The 22,533-nt window shown below is 37.4% G+C and overlaps 1 protein-coding gene across 2 annotated transcripts in view; it reads left to right on the forward strand.

Annotated features, from left to right (window-relative positions):
* Positions 1-22,533, forward strand: part of LOC127986284 (gamma-aminobutyric acid receptor subunit beta-2) — a 94,851-nt gene that overhangs the window by 21,314 nt on the left and 51,004 nt on the right. For both annotated transcript variants that reach the window (XM_052588552.1, XM_052588553.1), the window contains exon 4: positions 18,169-18,389. In XM_052588552.1, the coding sequence (XP_052444512.1) occupies positions 18,169-18,389 (221 nt within the window). The remainder of the gene's footprint in view (positions 1-18,168; positions 18,390-22,533) is intronic.

Here is a 22,533-nt window from a genome sequence, read left to right on the forward strand (position 1 = left end):
CTGAAAGGCATAGCCTTCCAAAGACAAACACTTGTGTGAATATGTAATCAGCAAAAAAGCATCTTTAATCTGTTTACTAGTATTTTAAAATGCAATATAATAGTATTACAAGTGCTCAATTTTTGGGATTTGATTGTGTAATCCAGATTACATGTAATCAGTTACAACCCACCACAATGAACAGGGCCAGTCAAACTTAGACAAGTAGCATTAAAACTGTATAATTATAAGAAAATATATATTTTTTTGTTCTGGCAATGAGACAGTAATGACATGGTCTTAGACTTGCTACTCAATAATTATTAGCACTGTTGTATTACATATATTATTATAACAGTGGCAATAATGAAAATGTAAAAAAAAAAAAAAATGATTTAACCTTATTGTAAGTTGTTATCTGTTTATTTTTGTTTTATTTTTTTTCTCACTCAGCCATCCAAGTCTGTCAATGCATCATCATCAGCATCTCATGCTGACCCCTTCGGTGCCGGTCACTCCTATAGAAATGGGATATAGTCTCCTCAGGGGTGTCCTTGTCCAAGGGTGTTTTGTGTGTGTGTGTGTGTGTGTATGTGTGTCCAGGGCTTTTTCTAGCGGGGTGAAAGGTGGTGATGATTATAGTTAACGGCTGTGCATCATCACGGGAGCTTATCATTTGCATGTGTTTTTAAGCCTTGCCAATTTAAACATTCAAAAGAGTTTAAAAGCATTCAAACACAAGATGCAGAAAAAAATCAAATGAGCACTTGTAAGTTCTCCTGCACCTGAACGAGGAAATAGAAATCGCAGTTTAAACATGCAAACAGAAAAATACGTCAAAGAGTATAATTCAGTATACACGCATGTGTTCTGTGTACACAGGGCACATGCAGAAGCGCTTGAATGTGGAATTTGCCTCTTCTTGCTCTTGTACTGACAAATACATACATGGATAGTATTCTTGACAAAAACTGTCGATTATGTTTTAAAATGAAAGTAAACAGTGAAGAAAAAAATTGGATGTTTATCATTATAATGGATGCCTTGTCTCTTAAAGTGACCGCACTAATTTAGCTACTAGCTGCTGTCGGTGTCTTTAACGTTAATCCAAGAAAATTAAAGAAAGCAAATCTCTCTTTGCACTTTACTGAATTACTTTGTAGTTTTAACAAGAATCCACAGTCAAACCAAAAATTATTCAAACACCAGATATATATATATAGTATATATTAAGTATTTTTTCTTTAATTGCTAATGTGACCTTTTTACATCACAGACTGAACAAAATTAAACATTGCTTGGTGATATGAATAAATGTTGTTTTGACTGTAGCTATTTGCAATGTTTACAGTGAAGACTTTGCAATGCTATTTTACATTTGATTATTTGGTTTCTGTACCTGGAAACCTGCAAACTTGAAAAAACGTAAACATTGTGTTAATAGAACAATAAATACACAAAATGAACATACAAATGAAACTATTATATGTTTGTTCATCCCATAGGCGTAATGGTTTTTATACTGTAGATACTGTATATTCTATGGCCCTTCACCAACCCTACACCTAACCCTAACCCTCACAGGAAACTTTGTGCATTTTTACTTTCTCAAAAAAACTCATTCTGTATGATTTATAGGCGTTTTGAAAAATGGGGACATGGGTTATGTCCTCATAAGTCACCCTCTCCTTGTAATACCTGTGTCATACCCATGTCATTATACAGAGTTGTGTCCTGATATGACATAAAAACAAGATCACACACACACACACACACACACACACACCTCAGACATGTTCCAGTGCCACTGAGACAATGAGCCCTGAAAAAAAAAAATAGATTTCTTCAAAAACAACACACAGATGTAAATCAAATCCATTATTTTCTTCAATTCTATTATCCATTTTCTTTTTTCATCAAAATGGATCAATATCAATCCATGGACGTGAAGAGGGTTATGTTATATCTCATTTTCATCAATAGATGAGGCTTGGGGAGAGGTGGGCAGCATAATAATGGCACCCGTAGACGACAGCTCATCCCAGGAAACAGCAGGACCCAGATATTACAGAACGCCCGCTGAAAGCACATGGGCATGAATACATCAGAGCACATATTCTCTCATACCTGACACCCACTACATATAATAATAGACTGCACAGAGCGTGCATGCAGAAAGACATTAGTGGATGCTTCACACGGGCACAGAATGTTAGAGAAAGAGATGAGACGTCGTTTACCTTCATTTAACTTTAGTCATTCATAGGATGAATGGTCATAAATAAGAGCACAATAGTTTGATTTTCAATACTTCTGCTCTTTCTTTCATAATTCAGGAAAAAAAAAATCATGTTTTGCATCTGATTGTTTTCTGTTGAACTCTAAAATAGTTCAGACTTTAGTGTCTTGTCAAATTACAAGCTCGGTTCCAAAAATGTTAGGATACTGTACAAATTGTGAGGAAAACAGGAATGGAATCATTTAAAAATCTCATAAACGTATATTTTATTCAGAATTGAACTTAGATAACATATCAAATGTTGAAAGAGAGACATTTTTAAATGTCATTCCAAACATTGGCTCATTTTGGATTTCATGAGAGCTACACATTCAAAAAATAGTTGGGACAGGTAGCAATAAGAGGCCGGAAAAGATAAATTTACATATAAGGAACAGCTGGAGGACCAATTTGCAACTTATTAGGTCAATTGGCAACATGCTTTGGTATAAAAATAACCTTTTATAGTGGCAGTGTCTATCAGAAGTCAAGATGGGTAGAGGATCACCAATTCCCCCAATGCTGCAACGAAAAAGAGTGGCACAATATCAGAAAGGAGTTTCTCTGAAAAAAAGTAATCATCATCTACAGTACATAATATCATCCAAAGATTCAGACACTGCATCACATACAGGAATGCTACTGTAATGGAAATCACAACATGGGCTCAGGAATACTTCCAGAAAACACTGACGGTGAACACAATCCACTGTGCAATTCGCCATTGACAACTAAAACTCTATAGGTCAAAAAAAAAATAAGCCGTATCTAAACATGATCCAGAAGCGCAGGCGTTTTCTCTGGGCCAGGCTCATTTAAAATGGACTGTGGCAAAGTGGAAAACTGTTCTGTGGTCAGACGAATCACATTTTTTTTTTCATGGGAAGCTTACACATCTGGAAAGACACCATCGATGCTGAAAGGAAATATCCAAGTTCTAGAACAACATATGCTCCCATCCAGACGTCGTCTCTTTCAGGGAAGACCTTGCATTTCCCAACATGACAATGCCAGACCACATACTGCATCAATTACAACATCATGGCTGTGTAGAAGGAGGATCCGGGTACTGAAATGGCCAGACTGCAGTCCAGATCTTTCACCCAAAGAAAACATTTGGCGCATCATAAAGAGGAAGATGTGACAAAGAAGACGAAGACATTTGAGTAGGGTGACTATATGGGACACGCCCAGCCAGGATTTTAATATTGCCTAAAATATCCAGGTTTTGGCTATTTGCACTGTGCAAGGTTTATCATTGTGTAACATTCATGAGAGCTATAAAGAGCAAAGCAGACAGCGCATTATGCTTTCGAATCACTTTAATGTGTTGTGCGTTCGTTTGACTTGAAGCATTGTGGCACTCTTTGTTTGTTTTTTGGGATTTGTGCGCAGCGACGCTTCAAGTCAATCGAACGAACAAACACGTGCGCATATTTGCATCGCTTTGATCGTTCCCTCTAGATCTCACTTTTTTCACACGGAGCCCCACGATTGGTCGATTATGTATAATACCTGCATGTTATTGGTCAAACTGCTCTGGATGTTTTAGGCATTATTAAAATCCTGGCTGAGACGTGTCCCATATGAATGGCGCATATGGTCACCCTACAGTTAAGCAACTAGAAGCCTGTATTAGACAAGAATGGGACAACATTCCTATTCCTAAACTTGAGCAACTCGTCTTCTCAGTCCCCAGACATTTGCAGACTGTTATAAAAAGAAGAGGGGATGCCACACAGTGGTAAACATGGCCATGTCCCAACTTTTTTGAGATGTGTTGATGCCATGAAATTTAAAATCAACTTATTTTTCCCTTAAATTTATAAATTTTTCTCAGTTTAAACATTTGACCTTTCATCTTGAAATTTGAAACTTCTATATCACTGCATTCTGTTTTCACAATTTGTACAGTGTCCCAACCTTTTTGGAATCTGGTTTGTAGGTACAGTCTGAAACAATGTTGAAAGTGTCGATGTCGTGAGCATTCTGATTATCTCTTCCCCAATGTTATGACGTCGGAACAAAACTTACTGATTTTATTCACACAGGGAATAGCAATGCTATATTATTAACAAATACTGGATTCAATTCTTTATAAACTTATTTTATTTCAGTTAGCACAGATTTTGTATTTCTTTCTGGAACTGATTGATTAAATACAAAACCTGTGTTAATTAAAAAGAAAACAAGGTCACCATAAGACTCAATACAAGTCTTGGCGATAATATAGCATAACTAAGCCTTTACAAGCAACCAAGTTAAAGTTTTTCAGCAGACCACAAGGGAACAAATAAGTAAAACAACAGCACCATTCATTTATAAACAGGGTTCAAAATACCACTTTTTCTTTAAAAAAACACCATATACGTCATACAATAGATTAATCTAATCGAAAGCAGGCCATACCAGCACCACAGATATCTTCATACGTGTAAGTGTATGGAAAACTGTTTTGTTAATTTTCAATTCAGTTCAAGTTTATTTGCAAAGTTTTTTTTTTTTTTTTTTTTTTAAGATACAAATGATTGCAAAACAACTTTACAGAAAATTAAGTTTCTACAATATTTAGTAGTAGCTTATCAGTGGTGCCTCTCAGTTTATGTGCATATGGCAGAAATGTATGTAATATTAATACAAGACGTAGTCAACCAGATGATGAACAATATTAACAGCAATTATTATATTATGCAGTCACACTTGCAGCAATAATTGTTAGTTCTGTTTGTTGATTCAGTGTTAGCATCATCTGAGGTCCTCTGAGGGTCAGCATCATCTCTTCTCAGGTGTTCTGGATCCAGACTTGACAGTAGCCAGAGCAAGAGACACAATAGATTTATTTTGCATATCTGACAGTGTAACATTAAGCAGAAGTAGAGTTAAACCTGTATCCTGTTTTCTGGGTAACATTGAGAATATCACTATATATTGTTGCAACACCCCCGCCACGACCAGTCTGACGGGGCTCATGCTTATAACAGTAGTTTGGTGGAGTAGACTCATTTAGTTCTGCTCTGATCTGCTGGGGTCCAGGCCATCAGGACGAAAAAAGCCTAGAACGCTCCCAGAAAAGATTCTAATTATTAACAAATAGCAGTCTCTGTCCTTTACACCATGACAACAACCATTCATTTAGAGCCAAATTTCTACTGAACCTTTCGTGTCCTCGTCGATACGTGGGCAGTGGTCCTGACACGACGATCGTCACCGCGGGCGTCGTGCTGCGAACCGTCTCTATCAGGCTCCTGAAGTCCCTCTTCAGCGTCTCCGTCTGCCACAGCATGGTGTCGTTAAACCCGGCGTGAAGCACGACCGCTCTGGGGCTCTCGTCGGCCATCAGGATCGCGGGTATCTGCACAAAAACATAGAGAACACGAGCACCAGGGAAACAATGAGTGTGCACTTTACCTTTGGATAGCGTAGCACAGATGTGTTGGACGATGGAGTCTCCGACAATCACAGCATTGCGTCCCGTCTCGCGGAGGGGAGCGAAGCAGTTCTGGGTGGAGATCTCGAAGACCGGAGGGGGAGAAGTCGTCGCCCGGAGCCTGGCTCGTGTCCTCCGCTGTGGATGCACCCAGGGTCCGTGGTGTCCTGGTGACGGAGTGAAGGATATCTGGGAAGATTGCGTCCTGGGTGCACCAGGCCTGTGGAGAGAAACACATGGAGTAGAGGTGATGGGACTGTTAGCAGCATGCTGTATACTTACCCCGGACTTGTGAGCGTCAGCCTGGGAGGTTTCCAGCAAGGCTCTCCACTCTCTCAGCTGGACCTGCTTCACTTCCAGATCGTGAATCTGCTTCTCCACTGCCTCCAGTTCGAGCTGCACTGAATCCAGCTGGAATGTGTCCTCACCTGCACTCAAAGGTAGACATTCATCTGCCATTAAACCAAGTAATGTGAGTAAAGCAATGGTAATGTGTGTGAATAGAGTATTAGCAATGCAAGCATGATTGGCGGCAACGACGCTGGCAATGCTAACTGGCTATAAGCTAAATATAATAGCGAACTCGGGATCAAAATAAAACTAGTTATAAGGCGCTCTGATTGTTTCTTGTTGTAGAGTACGAAAGATGATATATTTACAAGTTATAGAAACTAAAATTATGGAGTATAAAATAGTTTTTAATTTTTAAGATAAAAAAAAGAGTCAATAAAAAAATAATGTGATAGAGCTCAATCTCAAGACACACAGCAGAAACAAACAGTTCCTGTGCATTACGAAAAAAAAAAAAAGGACTTGATTGGTTTTAACTGTCAAAATTGACATTCATGTCAGCATTCTGTAGCATTAAAAAAAAACTAAACTGCAATTGCCTTGTGTGTCTTTTTCCCCATTTTAGAGCAGTTGTGAGATGCATGGGGGGAAACACATGGCATTTCATTACAGAGCCAAAGCATAGTGAGTACAATCTGCTCAAAGACTGTCTGAATCCTGTGGCGGCCTGCTACATCTTAATCTATGAGAACAGGGGGATATGCACAGAGGTCTGGCTTATATGACTCCCCACTCCTAGCGATTATACTGCTCCGATTGTGTGCATTTGAGTGTGAGGCTTCATTCAACTGTCCTGCTGTGACTTCAGATACATCTAGCGTAAATGTCAGCTGGTGTGTGAACAGCTGCTCTTTTTTTCCATGAGTTGAAACTATAATAATAATGATAATTAAAACTAATAATTACAATAACAACAACAATAATATTATTAATAATGAATTATTATGAAGATGATGATGATTATTATTAATTACTTCATTATAGGTGGATTAAGCAAAATTAATCACGTTTAAATATGTGTGTCAAACAAAAGCATCGAAAAAGTAAATATTTTTTGCTTTATTTCCTTTAAACATATATATATATATATATATATATATATATATATATATATATATATATATATATATATATATATATATATATATATATATATATATATATATATATGATAGAATGAATGGTAAATAGTAAGGTCTCATATCCACGGCTATAATGTAAATGTAACGTAAATGAAGCCTACCAATCGACGCGGTGATGTCTTTTGCCCTGTTTGAGTCAGTTGGAAATGTCTGTCTAAATGCTGCAGGGGTTGTTTGTTGCGTGTATGTTTCTCCTTTTTTTCGTCTTTTCCCAGATACTGACACACTAAGGTGATGTCGGCGTAAATGAGTTGACATGTTTCAAGTATTCCCACTGATGTTTTTATTTTATTTTATTTTTTTATTCCCGCTGGTGTACCCAGAAGATGCGACATACCGTTGTTTTTTTATCCACCACTCTCTTGCCATCACCATGGCTTACAGGGAATCCAAAGTGCACCCAAACACCAGACCTGTTGGTTATTGGAGGATCTTATATTTCTGGTCTGTTAAACGCATTGGCCATTTTGCAACGAGCCTTCAGCACGCACTGAGTGAGCGAGCACCTGACTGAGTAGCCTAAGATAAATATATAAGTTGGTGTTTTTTTCTTCTTCGGGGGTGTCAGGGGCGTTGCCTGTTACGTCGTTTGGGTTATTGGGCTACCTTGTTGGACGCATATCATTATATTTCACTTTCTTTTTTTTATATATATATATATATAATTAATTAGTCCAACGAACCGTTCGGTACATAATGTGTACCGCGTACCGAACCGAAAGCCTCGTACCGAACGGTTCAATACGGTTCAGTATATATATATATATATATATATATATATATATATATATATATATAAACATATATATATACTGAACCGTATTGAACCGTTCGGTACGAGGCTTTCGGTTCGGTACGCGGTACACATTATGTACCGAACGGTTCGTTGGACTAATTAATTATATATATATATATATATATAAAAAAAGAAATCATTAACATAAGCCTGTCACTGTCCCACAATCCATCTATTATGCAATAGTTTCTGTCAGTACAGGCCTTTGTTCATGTACTTTGTCGATATTATTTACAGTGGTTAATTTGCATTGCACTGTTTTTCATGCTGTGAGTTTTATTTTAACATTGTGACAAGTTAAAGGGAAAGTTCACCTAAAAATGAAAATGCTGTCATTGATTTCTCACCCTCATGTTGTTCAAAATTTGTAAGACCTCCGTTTATCTTTGTTTATTGTTTATTTGGATCCCCATTACATATTCTTCCTGGGGTCTGAAAAAAAAAAAAAAAAAAAAAATTACATTACATTAATCCATAAAAATTAAAACCAATACAATAAAACATTGTATTATCGTAACACAAATTAAAGGGGTGGTTGATTGCAATATCACTTTTTTATAAGTTTAGTTTGTGTGTAATGTTGCTGTTTGAGCATTAAAAATATGTGCAAAGTTATGACGCTGAAAGTTCTATGCAAACAGAGATATTGTCTTCTAAAATTATGGCAGTGTAATGCCTACAAAAACGCCTTGTGGGGACTACGATGAGTTACTTCCTGAGTTTGTGACATCACAAACCCAGATAAACCCTGCCCCTGGGATAAAAAACAACAACAACTCTTTAAGATATTTTACAATGCTGCCACTCCATAGACAGCAATGTAATTATCATGATCAAGGCTCATAAATGTAGCAAGGACATCGGTAAAATAGTCCATGTGACATCAGTGGTTCAAGAGTAATGTTACGAAGCTACAAGAATACTTTTTGTTCACAAAAAAAATAAAAAAAATAATGACTTCATTCAACAATTCGTCTCCTCTGCATTGTGCCATTTTGGAGAGTATCACATATATAAACAACATTTTATTTGCTCACAAAAAGTATTTTCGTAGCTTTGTATAATTACGGTTGAACCACTGATGTCACATGGATTATTTCAACGATGTCCTTGCTACGTTTCTGAGCAAATACACATTTTTGTTGGTGTAGAATACTTTGTAATAAAAATATTTTCATGAATTGCAAAATACTGTATGCTTATCAGCAGTCACAGAGCTGAAATAGCACTGCACAACAGGAATGAATAATTTGAAATAATAATGCAACTCATTATTCATATACTTGTCTGTATAAGGAATTGTAATAGTTATTGTTTATTTTGTGTTACACAGCTGTGCACACACACAATATAAGAAAGCAGATTTTAGACTGAATAAGTCGCAGCCTTGCATTTAGCAAACAGATCGGCTTCAGCTGATGTTTAATAAATAGAAAGCATTTTTTGTTTGTTTTTTATGTTTTTTCTTTGTTTTTTTTTTACTTAGCAGAGAAGATTTGAGGCTTCACACTTTTCTCAGTAGTCATCGAGGTGCTGTCATTTATTTCCCTAGCCAATGCACAAAAAAAAAAAAAAAAAAAAAAACACTCACCCAGAGAAAATACACATTAAGTCAGAAACGCGAATAACAGCCATTTACATCACATCGGCTTTGAGCTTCCAGTACCTTTCACATTCTAGCCCCTGAATTCAAAGAGCACCGCCATGAAATAGAGAAGCAACTTCAAATGTAGATGAGAGAAGAGGATAAAAAAAGCCTCTTCAGGCCTTGCCCTCATGTCTGCACTGCTTCCTTCACCTGACAAGTTTATATATACATATACATAAACATATATATATATATATATATATATATATATATATATATATATATATATATATATATATATATATATATATATATGGATACGTGTGTGTGTGAGTGTGTGTGTGTGTATCTAAAAATATTTTTTTGCCAACACAAGGTAGGAGTCAACTGAGACAAGTTGTCCTTGGAAATAACAGGACCAGTAATTTAGGTTCCAAAGTTTCTATAAAGCCTTCAGCCATGACCAGTCCTATCTGAATTTCTCAGTTTCGGTCTGTTGCACATTCGGAGTTGCACATTGTTCAGTGTCCACAAAAATCTAATCAAAACTGTCTCACACTAACATTAAGAAGAGCATACTGTTTGTATTTCTGGCATACAAATTGGAAATCATTGGTGCTGAGTGAAAAAAAAGATTGCATTTTTTTTTTTTTTTTTTTTTTTTGCTGTAAAGACCAACTTAGACTTTTGTGAACTTCTAACTGGTCCATGTTCACATAGCTTGGAACTCTCTATTGATCAAAATGGATCAAGGACATTTTCTAAAAAGATCTATATTGGTACTGGATATTGTTTAGAACTTTGGAGATTTTAGAATGGTGTTTTTTATTTATTTATTAATTTTGTGGCAAAACATTTACATAAGAGAGATGTAAGAGCTACTGTAAATGAAATGGTAGTTGGCACCTACTGGTTTCAGGAAATGTCAGGGCATGTTACTAAAATATCACCCTTGGAAATGCATATGCTGCATCTCCTGAATTTAAACTCAACAACCGAACATCAGACAGCTCTAATTGTGCCTAGTAATTGTTGCACTCAGACGTGGCAACCCTCTCAGTTTAATTACCTCTTAAGTGGTGGTCACCCATTACTGTAGAGCCAGATGAAATCTGAAGAGGATGCCAGCTCTCTGGTGTGCTTCAATAACAGATGATGTCCCGTTGGATGATCCTTAAGACACTTCTTACAAATCTTTTTCCAGGGAATGTTTGCTTAAACATCTCTGTAATGTTTAAAACAGTAGCCAAATTAAATACATAGTACACCCAAAATATTTAGTTCTGATCTGCTATATATTAGAGGTATAATTACAGAAAAGCATTTAATAACAATGTACTTATCGAGTATGTGTTGTTACATTGTACTTGCATATGCAATTAAACTGTTGACCTGAAACCTAGCATTAAAACTACACATAATCCTACCAATAGCCCTACTATAACTGTAAGCTTCTATTGCAAATAATATTCAAAAAAGAACAACATGTAAATACAAAATGTGTAGTTTTTCTGTATACCACAAAAACCATGCACCATAAAAGAAAAAACAGCTGGCTAGATTACTTCCAAATTTTAGTCCATTACTGGTTACATATTACATGAAGATAACTGTAGTTAGTAACATAATCTCGGCCAGCGCTCTCTGTTAACACACCTGATTCAGATAACCAGCTAGTTAGAAGAGAAAAAAAACTGAGCTTAATTAAAAAACTGCTGTGATTTTATGAGTTGATAAAAAAGCTACAAATTTAATCATGAAAATGTTAAATAAATTATTTAAACACTTAACACGACACATATATATATACAATTTTTTTTTTATTTTTTATTTTTTTTTATGCATGTCAATGTGACCATTAACTGTAAACATGACATTTTTTTGGAATATTAACTTCAGATATTTTTTCAAGTGAATATCTCATGTCAAAGGGCTTTGGTTGATAAAAGTATTTGGAAATCCCTGCTTTACATGAACAAACATCAGTGAAGATGAAAACAACAATTACAGTACACACCCAAAATCTTTCAGGGTTTGATTGAATTCTGGTAATCAACAGTTACCAGAATTAAGATTCTATGAAATCAGCTTCTCTCCAGCTGTTTTTTTTTTTTTTTTTTTAATTAGTTATAGTTCTTTTAACAAACAAAAGATGTTCAAATTCAATTGCATTGTGGTGTCAGAAACATAACCATCCCCACCCACCTCATCTTACTGAACACCATGATGCTCATTATCTCCAAATGTTTGACAGCCTCCTCCACTGAAAAAAATGTAGGATAGCAATGGTGAAGGCTATTTTACGTTGTTTGCTGCCTCACTGTAGTGTTTCTGATGGTGCACCGGATGTATAGAGCTTTCCCATGCAGGCTACGAGTCACACTTAAACTAAAACTCCTATCCAGAGCAAATGGATGACAGGTTTCCTGATAGGAGATGTCTTCCTCCAGTATCCCAATACCTGCTCTGATAAAATAATTATGGGGAGAAACTTTGATCCTTAAGAAGCCTTGCTGATCATACAAAAAGTTCTAAATCTCAGAGACTCGATATCTTTCTAAACTTTCCAGAACTTATTTTAAGGATGGCAAGAGAAAGCTTTGAAAGCCTGCCTGGTGTTGCATGGCATTTCATAATGGTGTTTACAGGAAGAGAGCGACAGACTGGGTTTCTCAGCATGTAAACAGAAAAATTTCATCATCACCTCTGAGGAGCACTGGACTGACATTTAACACCATGGCCCCAGACAGATTTCTTTTAATGATAAATGGTTAAGCAAATATCTAAGACTTTATTTGAGCCTACATTATTTATAATTTTGGTGAATGGGTAAAACATTATCTAAAATGGGTAAATTGCGCTACAGCAGCAACAAATGTACATGCACAGATATCCACTATAATTATGACGAGGAAGTGTTTACAATAGTAAATTCCTCTCATTTATTGTAATGGGAGGCTCTAAACTGAGTTTATACTAACTGGCTTTTAAATTGTGCTAAATGAACCCCAAACTGAAATATAATATACTAAGCTGTACATGTCTATGTCAATGGAACACAAACACACTTTATGTTCACAGAAGCAAAGAATGAATGATTTCAGTGCGATGCTTAATTTTTAAAGGTAAAAGAGTCTTGTCAGGGGTGACAAGAGGAGTAACATATGCTACTTAAAAGTTAGATCGTGTCGATTACTGTACAAACCAACGGGCAAAAAAGTGAGAGAGAGTTGACTATCTGTAATCCCACCACTCACACTCATGAAAACTCATCAAGATTTTATTTACAATGTAAAGTCTTTGTACAGCAGTAAAGGGGAAGGGAAAGTTTAAAAAAATGTTTAACAATATGGATAATTCATAAAGAAAAGATAACATCCTTATAGCTTCAGGAAGGGGTTAAGGCCACAATAACAAACAAAAAGTGAATGCTACCTGGGAGTAAAGGGAGTCTAACTTACCTAGCAAACAAAGACATCAAAATAAACAACATTTATTTTCCCTGACTTCCTCACTGTTCCACAAAACCAGGAGAAAAGCATATGTTGATAAAATAAAAGGGGCACCCACCTACCCCTACCCCTACCTCTACCCCTACCCCTAACTCTACCTCTATCCCTACCACTACCTCTACCTCTACTCCTACCTCTACCTCTACCACTACCTCTACCTCTACCTCTACCTCTACTCCTACCCCTACCTCTACCTCTACCTCTACCCCTACCTCTACCTCTACCTCTACCACTACCTCTACCTCTACCTCTACCCCTACCTCTACCACTACCTCTACCTCTACCTCTACCTCTACCTCTACTCCTACCCCTACCTCTACCTCTACCTCTACCTCTACCCCTACCTCTACCTCTACCTCTACCACTACCTCTACCTCTACCTCTACTCCTACTCCTATACCCCTACCCCTACCCCTACTCCTACCCCTACTCCTACTTCTACCCCTACTCCTACTCCTACTCCTCCATCTGAGAAAACAAACTGGCCAAACTCTCTCTGGTGAACAGTCCGTTCCTTCTGTTTAAATACAAGCTCCTCTTCACAGCTCTGATGAGGAACAGGTGACATCAATTAAGCTTCTGTGAGAGGACAGGGAGGAACAGAAGAAAACAGGCAAAAACTACACTTCCCAACAGGACGTTAGACATCAGGGAAGCAAAATATTACACACAGAGTTTCACAGTGTTAACAAGAATGACATACGTGTGGTATGCACCTTTTTCTGACATTTGTTCTATGACAGAACTGCAAATTTCTCATAGTTTAAAAGAAACAAAATGTGAGTGTTACTTCTGTGATTTGTGTGATTCATAACGGAATATAGCAAGATAAGAAATATTAACAAATCTAAGAATCTTTACATATGCTTCTTACAACATGCTAACGATTGTTCTTATCTTTACATTGTCTTTTGTATTTTATCTGGGGCTAATTTTATCTGATGTAAAGAGCTAACATGGCAAAAAGCTATTTCCTGTATGCTGATTCAAGCTTTTTTTTTCAAAATCTTTGTTTTCGGTTTAAGAGATAAAGCCAGTTAGGGCTTCTAATCCTAAGGTTGTGGGTTCGAGTCTCGGGCAGGCAATACCACGACTGATGTGCCCTTGAGCATGGGACTGAACCCTGGGACTGCTCGCTTGTTGAGGCTTATCTAGGGTCCAGTATCATATCTTGCTAGACCTGCCGTTGCATAAGCTGGATTTATGCTTTCGCCTAGCTCCACTTGCGAGCCTCCGATGACTGCCCGGTCAAGGCTTTATACTGTCGCGTTTGCAGTCGTACAGGGTCCTTTGGGTGCTTGAAATCCTTGAAAATTCTTCACATTTAATGCAGTGTTTTCAAGGTTTAAAATTTTTTTTTGGATTTAGATAAAGTACTTGAAAATGCCATAATAATTAGCTTCTTACTGAATGGTTAATCATTATTTTTCATAAAATAAGCAGCTCTGCTCAAGTCTGCGCTTGTGCTCTTATTAGCGTGTGCCCTCAGATAAAGGGGGAAAAAAAGCATTATAACTAATCACACATGGCGCTGAACACTACAGTTGTGTTCAGATCATGCACACATTGGATTGGACTCTCTCGAATATCATCAGGAATTAATCTGTGGTGTAGTACGCGAGATGCAGTGGAATCATCATCATGTTTTTTTTTTTCTTTTTTTTTTACCACACTGAATTGTTTTTATTTTATACAAAAATACATGAAATCAGTCCTGGAGCAATCTAGAAAAGTAATGGGTTGAAAGTCACATGTCTCATGAGTTTCTATTTCGAATATGAAGAAGATGCCATGAAAAATGAGATTCCTGCAACCTATGAGACTATGAGACTTTGAGACTATGTCTAGACCCCCAAATATATATATATATATATATATATATATATATATATATATATATATATATATATATATATATATATAGTCAGTAAACATACCACTGCATAGTTGTTGTTTTTTTGTTTTTTGTTTTTTTATAAAACACTAGACAGAAACTTAGACATCACATAAGTAATTTATTCGACCACTAGAAAATACAATAAGAATAATTTGAGTAAGAAAAATAAGAAAAAGAAAAAAAAGATTTAACTTTGTATGCCAATTACAGAACATCCTGAGATTGCTAGAAATGCAGCATTTACAGTGAATTACAATGAATATATGTGCTGATGTGCTGATCGCCAGTTATAGAGATGGTAATAATACAAATTTCACTAGCTTTCATGAGAGAGCGCCAGAATTCAAATAAACAATCTTCTGCCTTTCTTTCTGTTTGTGACACTGTATGCTACAAAACCATGCCATTACTACCAAGTCGCAGTTTCTCAGTGCAAGTTATTCCATAACGGACACAAACAATTCTGTCCCTGAAGAACTGAAATGTAAACAAAGGAATTATGATCTATATTACAACGTTATTACGTTCGTTCGTTGGACTAAACGTGCTCCATGAGATTCCGTTCATTGGACCCTTACCTTCCTAACTAAACCTGGATTTACAGCTGTGGATGTGTTTATGACTCGTTATTACGACGGATCTGGTATGTACTGCATGTCTATTCTTAATGTTTAGATGTGTACTGCTTACACAAATGTAGCAAATACATTCTTTATAAGCTTTCCATTGAAAAACAGCGGTCTGTCGTCGATGCTTGAGGCCAATCACTACCATTCTCTTATTAGACATGGGACATATATACGTGGCACTACTGCTCAGCAAGTATGCTCAAATGGCTTGCTACCCTCCCTCCCTCCCTCCCCATTATAAGCATAAGCATATTACTATGCACCTTCTTGTTGTTGTCTCTTTGTTTCAGATCACTAAGGCTTTCAAGTCCTGGTTGGCATGGACCTCACTGCTTAGAGACACTCATTCTCATAACCAAGCTACAGTATAGACGTCCCACTGCCACTTCTACACGAATACCACTGTTTGCTTTTAAAGACATTTATTAAGTGTTGGTGTCTGATGGTTACGTGGTTTTAATGTTTAAGCTTTCGTATGTTCAATTAATTTGGGAGCAAGATCCTCCATAAGGAACCATACTGCCAAAGGTAAATTGTGTCCAATAAACTCAAGTAACTTGCCAAAGTGTTCCTGTCTGAACTTTACATTGAGCGGTTAGTCAACTATTAAGTGGCAGTCCTAGTAGCCACGCCCCAAACTCTCGCTATTGGTTAAGCAGGAAAGAGATTGAAAGATGAGTGGACTGCTCTAAATGTTTTCATGGGGCCTGTAAGCCTTGGTGTTTACACTTTTGTGAAATAACAAGGATAGAATTTAGTTTGCTGTATTTATTTATCACTTTTAATAAGGAACATTATAGTAGTTGCTGAGTTTTTTTTATTTATTTTTTTTTATATATATATTTGTCCTGGAACTAACACATTCCATCAAGACATTCATAACTTCTCTCCCTAATAAATATTCCCTTTCTTTTCTTTATCAAAGACATTGCCTAGTTTGAACACCCCAGGAAGTGCTGAATATATAATTCCAGTCCTAACATTTCTATAAAGCTGAGAGGTCTGTCTGTCACTCCTGGTGAGTGATGGGGGAATGGTTTGGAAAGTGGAATAATTCTGAAGGAATAGGAAATGGAAATGGAATACAGCTTATTACATAGTTATCAACAGCAATGTTTTTACAGAGATGCTGGAGCATTTGCTGATGGAACAGGCTGCTCTATATTTTTTATGTGAAACTGCATTAAAAACTGTAAATAAATGTAACATTAACCGTTGAACATTAACCCACATAAACCAGGGGTACTTCTGAGTTATAACTTCTTCATTTTCTATTATTCATCACTAATATGTTATTTGTCTGCTGTTTAATGATACTATTTTTACAGTTTTAAAAAGAAAAATCATAAATTTTAAGTGGGAATGGACTGAGTTAGATGGGGTTGGTTCTAAAAAAAATAACAAGGAAATTTGTTTTACAAAATAAATGCAAATATAATATTGAACTGATGAACAGGCTTTCTAATAATAACTTATTCTTTGTTGACATTATATTTCACATTTTAGTTGTATATTTCAGCACAACTTTAATTTGCAGCTGAAAAATAACTTCTTTGGGATGGCACCACAAGGTGTCGTTCACTTGCGCTCTGCAAGTGAACAATGCCTTGTGGTGCCATCCCAAAGAAGTTCAAAATCACTCTCACGGACCTTCTCCTGGACTGTGCCCAGCTGGTGGAATGACCCCCCAATCTCAATTTGTACAGTCTTTACTCATTTTCAAGAAACATCTAAAGACTCATCTTTTTCGCCTGCACTTAACAAACTAACACCAGCACTTTTCCTTTTCTTGTCTTTTCATTTAAAAAAAAAAAAAAAAAAAAAAAAACCTGGCTATGCGTTCTATGGTAGACTAACTGAGACTTGTCATGGCACTTGTATACTGTTGTTGTTCTCTTGTTGACCTGACTGCTTCTATTGTTCTCATTTATAAGTCACTTTGGATAAAAGCGTATGCTAAATGATTAAATGTAAATGTAATGTAAATGTAATACGTGAACATTATATCAAAGTTTGAAATGAATAGGCGCAAAACACTGAGTTACAAACATTAAAAGAAAAAATGTGTTCGAATTCTCGCATATACCGTCACCTTCCTGGATCCTTATCTCATGTGCATTTGTGGATTCGTGATTTGTGTTTTTAAATGCTTATGCAAAAAGTGAAATTGCTGTTTTGGAGTTATTTTTTGTTATATTTTTAGTTTTTGACAGTCCAAAATTAGCAGTATGCAGGGTTTTAATGACATTTTATAAATAACATGGGCATCTTTTTCTTAAACGACTGTTTTTAATGGTGCATTTAAATACTTTTTGCTCTCATCTCTCATTATACCTATGCTCATCTCCTGGGTTTCCCTTATAGATCTCAACTTCTTAACACTAATTTTTGACCTGATGTGAACAGCTGTGCTTTTAAAGTTATACATCACCAAATAAAGCTAGTTAAACCCCAAAATACTTTAAAATATACCCCAACATGCCTCTTTCATTCATTCTATCTTTCCTCTTTCTTTGACATTGTTATATTTATATCTCATTAATCTTTTTTTGTATGGTTTATTTTTCAGGACTACACACTGACTATGTATTTCCAACAAGCCTGGCGAGACAAACGTCTGTCTTATTCTGAGATTCCTCTTAACCTGACGCTGGATAACCGGGTAGCTGATCAGCTGTGGGTGCCGGACACATACTTCCTAAATGACAAGAAGTCTTTTGTACATGGTGTAACAGTGAAGAACAGAATGATCCGTCTCCATCCAGATGGCACTGTGCTTTATGGTCTCAGGTAAAAATTCAAAAGCATTTATCTATCACCTAATTATAGATAGATAGATAGATAGATAGATAGATAGATTCCTTCCAATCTACTTTGCAATTAATATGCTTTGATACAGCACTCTGTGAACAGCCACCCCTTTCAGTAATGACCTTCTGGTACTTACCCTCTTTGTGGATGGTGCCAATGATTGTCTCAGCCAAGTCAGCAGTCTTGTGCATGATTGTGCTTTCAAAGAACAAGTGATACCCGGAATTGGGATTATAGGGATGGCCATTTAATGAAACTCAAATGTAAATATTCCTATATTTTTAGATGTTTTTTTTTTTTTTTTCATTTAGTATAGTATCTTGCCAAAGCATCATGATACCCATGACAGAATACAAATAGCAAATGTTCTTGATTTTAAGGTACATCATTGCATCTAAAAGATATTTTATTTTACTTGACTTGACTTGACTTTTCGAAAATTCTTAACAGCCATGATCCTAGAACACAACACCAAACTAATTGAAAGACTGTACTGCTGAACATTCGGCAGAACACACCACAATATCTTTTACCGGATTTCAATTATTCAGTCGTTTTACTGAACGTTGTTATCGGAGGAGCAGCGGCACTGATCAAATGCTACAGGACGCACAGACAGAGAAAGCGAGCGGAAGCACTCGTCAGACTCAGGAAGCATGGATTTCGAACGCCGTTGCCTAGCATCCATCTGGCAAATCTCCACTCTCTACCCAACAAAACGTACAAACTCCTTCTGCTCTCGCGGACAAATAAGGATTTCTCACACTCTGCTGCTCTGTGTTTCATGAAAACCTGGCTGAATGACGCTATACCGGACAGCGCGCTCCATCTGCGGGACTTGCAGCTGTGTAGAGCAGATTGCGACACAGAATCAACGGGGAAATCGTGTGGCGGCGGGACATGCTTTTACATCAATGAATGGTGGTGTACAGATGTAACTGTTAAAGAAGATGTGCTTTCCTGATCTAGAAATGCTGAATGAATCACTCGTTCATTCTGCTGAGTGTCTACATTCCTCCCCAAGCACGAGCTCAGCTTTACAGAAACTCACTGATTAGAACACAGAGAAAGAACAACAACACCCGGACTCTGTTTTAATCATTCTTGGGGACTTTAATAAAGCCAATCTCTCCCGTGAACAGCCAAAATACAGACAGCACATCACATGTCCCACAAGAGACAGTAATATATTGGATCACTGTTACACCACAATAAAGAATGCATATCACTCTGTTCCACAAAAATTAGGACTCAATTCACTTCCAACGAGTCAGCATCAGTGTGGAAAAGTCTGAAAGAGATCACCAACTACAAGACCCCATCCCCCAGCACTGTGGAAAATCAGACGAAAATCAGACTGGCAGACGATCTGAAAGAGTTTTACTGCAGGTTTGAAAGAAGATTACCCATCACCTGCCCTGAATGCCCCTCCACACAACCGCTCTCAACATTCACAACTCCTGCAACCCATCCTGAACTCCTTTCCAAACAACCGCTCTCACCATCCACACCTCCTGCATCCCCTCTCTCCCCCACACCTGCAATACAGATAAGCGAGGATGCTGTGTGCCAGGTCTTCCGGAAACAGAAAAGGAAAAAAGCACCAGGCCCAGATTGTGTTACACCAGCTGTCTGAAATCCTGTGCTGACCAGCTGGCCCCCATCTTCACACAGATCTTCAACAGATCACTGGAGCTGTGTGAAGTCCCTTCATGCTTCAAATGCTACACCATCATCCCCATCCCAAAGAAATAAAAAATTACAGGACTAAATGACTATAGGCCTGTGGCTCTAACGTCTGTAGTCATGAAGTCATTTGAAAAACTGGTGCTGGCCCACCTGAAGGACATCACTAGGCCCTTGCTGGATCCTCTTCAGTTTGCCTACAGAGCAAACAGGTCTGTGGACGATGCAGTAAACATTGGACTGCATTATGTTCTGCAACACCTAGACAGACCGGGGACTTATGTGAGGATCCTGTTTGTGGACTTCTGCTCAGCATTTAACACAATCATCCCAAACCTCTTCCTGCCCAAACTAACTCATCTATCTGTGCCCACGTCCTTCTGTCATTGGATCAACAGCTTTTTGACAGACAGGCAGCAGCTAGTGAGGTTGGGAAAATACACATCCAGCACCCATACAATCAGCACCGGAGCTCCCCAGGGCTGTGTCCTCTCCCCACTGCTCTTCTCCCTGTACACTAACGATTGCATGTCTAAGGACCCTTCTGTCAAGCTCCTGAAGTTTGCAGATGACACCACACTCATCGACCTCATTCAGGATGATGATGAGTATGCTTTTAGACAGGAGGTTAAAGAGCTGGTTGTCTGGTGTACTCTCAACAACCTGGAGCTTAACATGCTCAAAACAGTGGAGATGATGGTGGACTTCAGGAGAAACCCCCCTGCACTCCCCCCACTCACCATCATGAACAGCCCTGTGACTGCAGTGGAGTCATTCAGGTTCCTGGGCACCACTATCTCTCAGGACCTGAAGTGGGACATTCACATTGACTCCATCGTGAAAAAGGCCCAGCAGAGGTTGTACTTCCTTCGCCAGCTGAGGAAGTTTAACCTGCCACAGGAGCTGCTGAAACAGTTCTACTCCACCATCATTGAATCCATCCTCTGCATTTCAGTAAATGTCTGGTTCAGCTCAGCTTCAAAATCGGACCTCAGAAGACTACAGAGGATAGTCTGAACTGCTAAGCGAATCATCGGTACAACCCTCCCTTCTATTCAAGAACTGTACTTATCCAGAGTGAGCAAAAGGGCTGTTAAAATCACTCTGGACCCCTCACATCCAGCACACTCCCTCTTTGAACTGTGTCCATCTGGTCGACGCTACAGAGCACTGAGCACCAGAACGACCAGACACAGGAACAGTTTCTTCCCTCAGGCAATCCATCTTATGAACAGCTGATAATAACTGTGGAACACACTACACTATTTATATTTATATACACATACACTTATTTATCTAACACACATACTTAGCGTATACTTACATTTTGCACATAATATACCTGTACATACATCAACTGCTTTTTGTAATATGCCTGCCATACAATTGTCAATTTGTATATTGTCATTCCTTACCTACTTATTTGTATTTTTTGTATTTTATTCTTTTATTATGTTTTTTTTTCTCTCTCTCTCTCTCTCTCATTGTCATTCTGTTGTACTGCGGAGCTTCCATAACGAAAACAAATTCCTTGTATGTGTAAACATAATTGGCAATAAAGCTCATTCTTATATATGGGATACAATGACAATGTATATAAGAACAAAAATGAATTAAGATGATAATTGTATTTGACACAGCTACTAGGGAATTTTATGGAGGAATAGTGAGATGTCTCTATTCACACACCTGAACACACAATGGGAAATTAAGCCAGTATACACAAGACATAAGAGCTTATGTGTAACATGTATATTGGCTCAATCAAGGGATTCTTCCTTGAATGTTCTCTCTTGACTATTACGATTGAATTGCCAGTTTCTCCTACAGTGTGTAATGCTGTACCTCCGGAACGTTTAGTATGTGTTAAACAGTGTTTGTAAATTGCCCCTCAGTATCATTTCACTGCATCTCAAGGTGATGGAAACTCATGCAAGCCAGTCTCATTCGTCTTACTCAGAGGCTTTCTGCATAACAAAGGAAGAAGGAATATCAAAGTGGACATTTAAATGAGAGACTAAATAAATCAGCAATAATACACCTATGTATAAAGAAGTACTTATAATCAAATTTTTTATATACTGTACATATAAAGACATATATATTTAATTTATTAATTTATTTATATGTTGAAGTGGAGAAAAATCATGCTGAATTGGGTTTTAACAAGAGGCTGATGAATGTATTTTCATCATCATTATAAAATAGCAGCATGAATAATATATTGGGCACACAGTGTTGTGTTTATACTCAATCATGAATATTGAAGGTGAAGTAACTCATCAATGTAGAGACTGTCTTGAGTCTGGAGTTGATGATATTACATTCAGAAGAACCCAAATGAGAACGTATGGGGCAGCGTAATTGGATCTGACCAGTGCACATAACCTAACCTGGAGTCTTTTATTAATAGCTTCCTACATTTCACCCACATACA

The sequence above is a fragment of the Carassius gibelio genome, chromosome B21 (genome assembly GCF_023724105.1).
Source record: "Carassius gibelio isolate Cgi1373 ecotype wild population from Czech Republic chromosome B21, carGib1.2-hapl.c, whole genome shotgun sequence".
Classification (NCBI taxonomy): Eukaryota; Metazoa; Chordata; class Actinopteri; order Cypriniformes; family Cyprinidae; genus Carassius; species Carassius gibelio.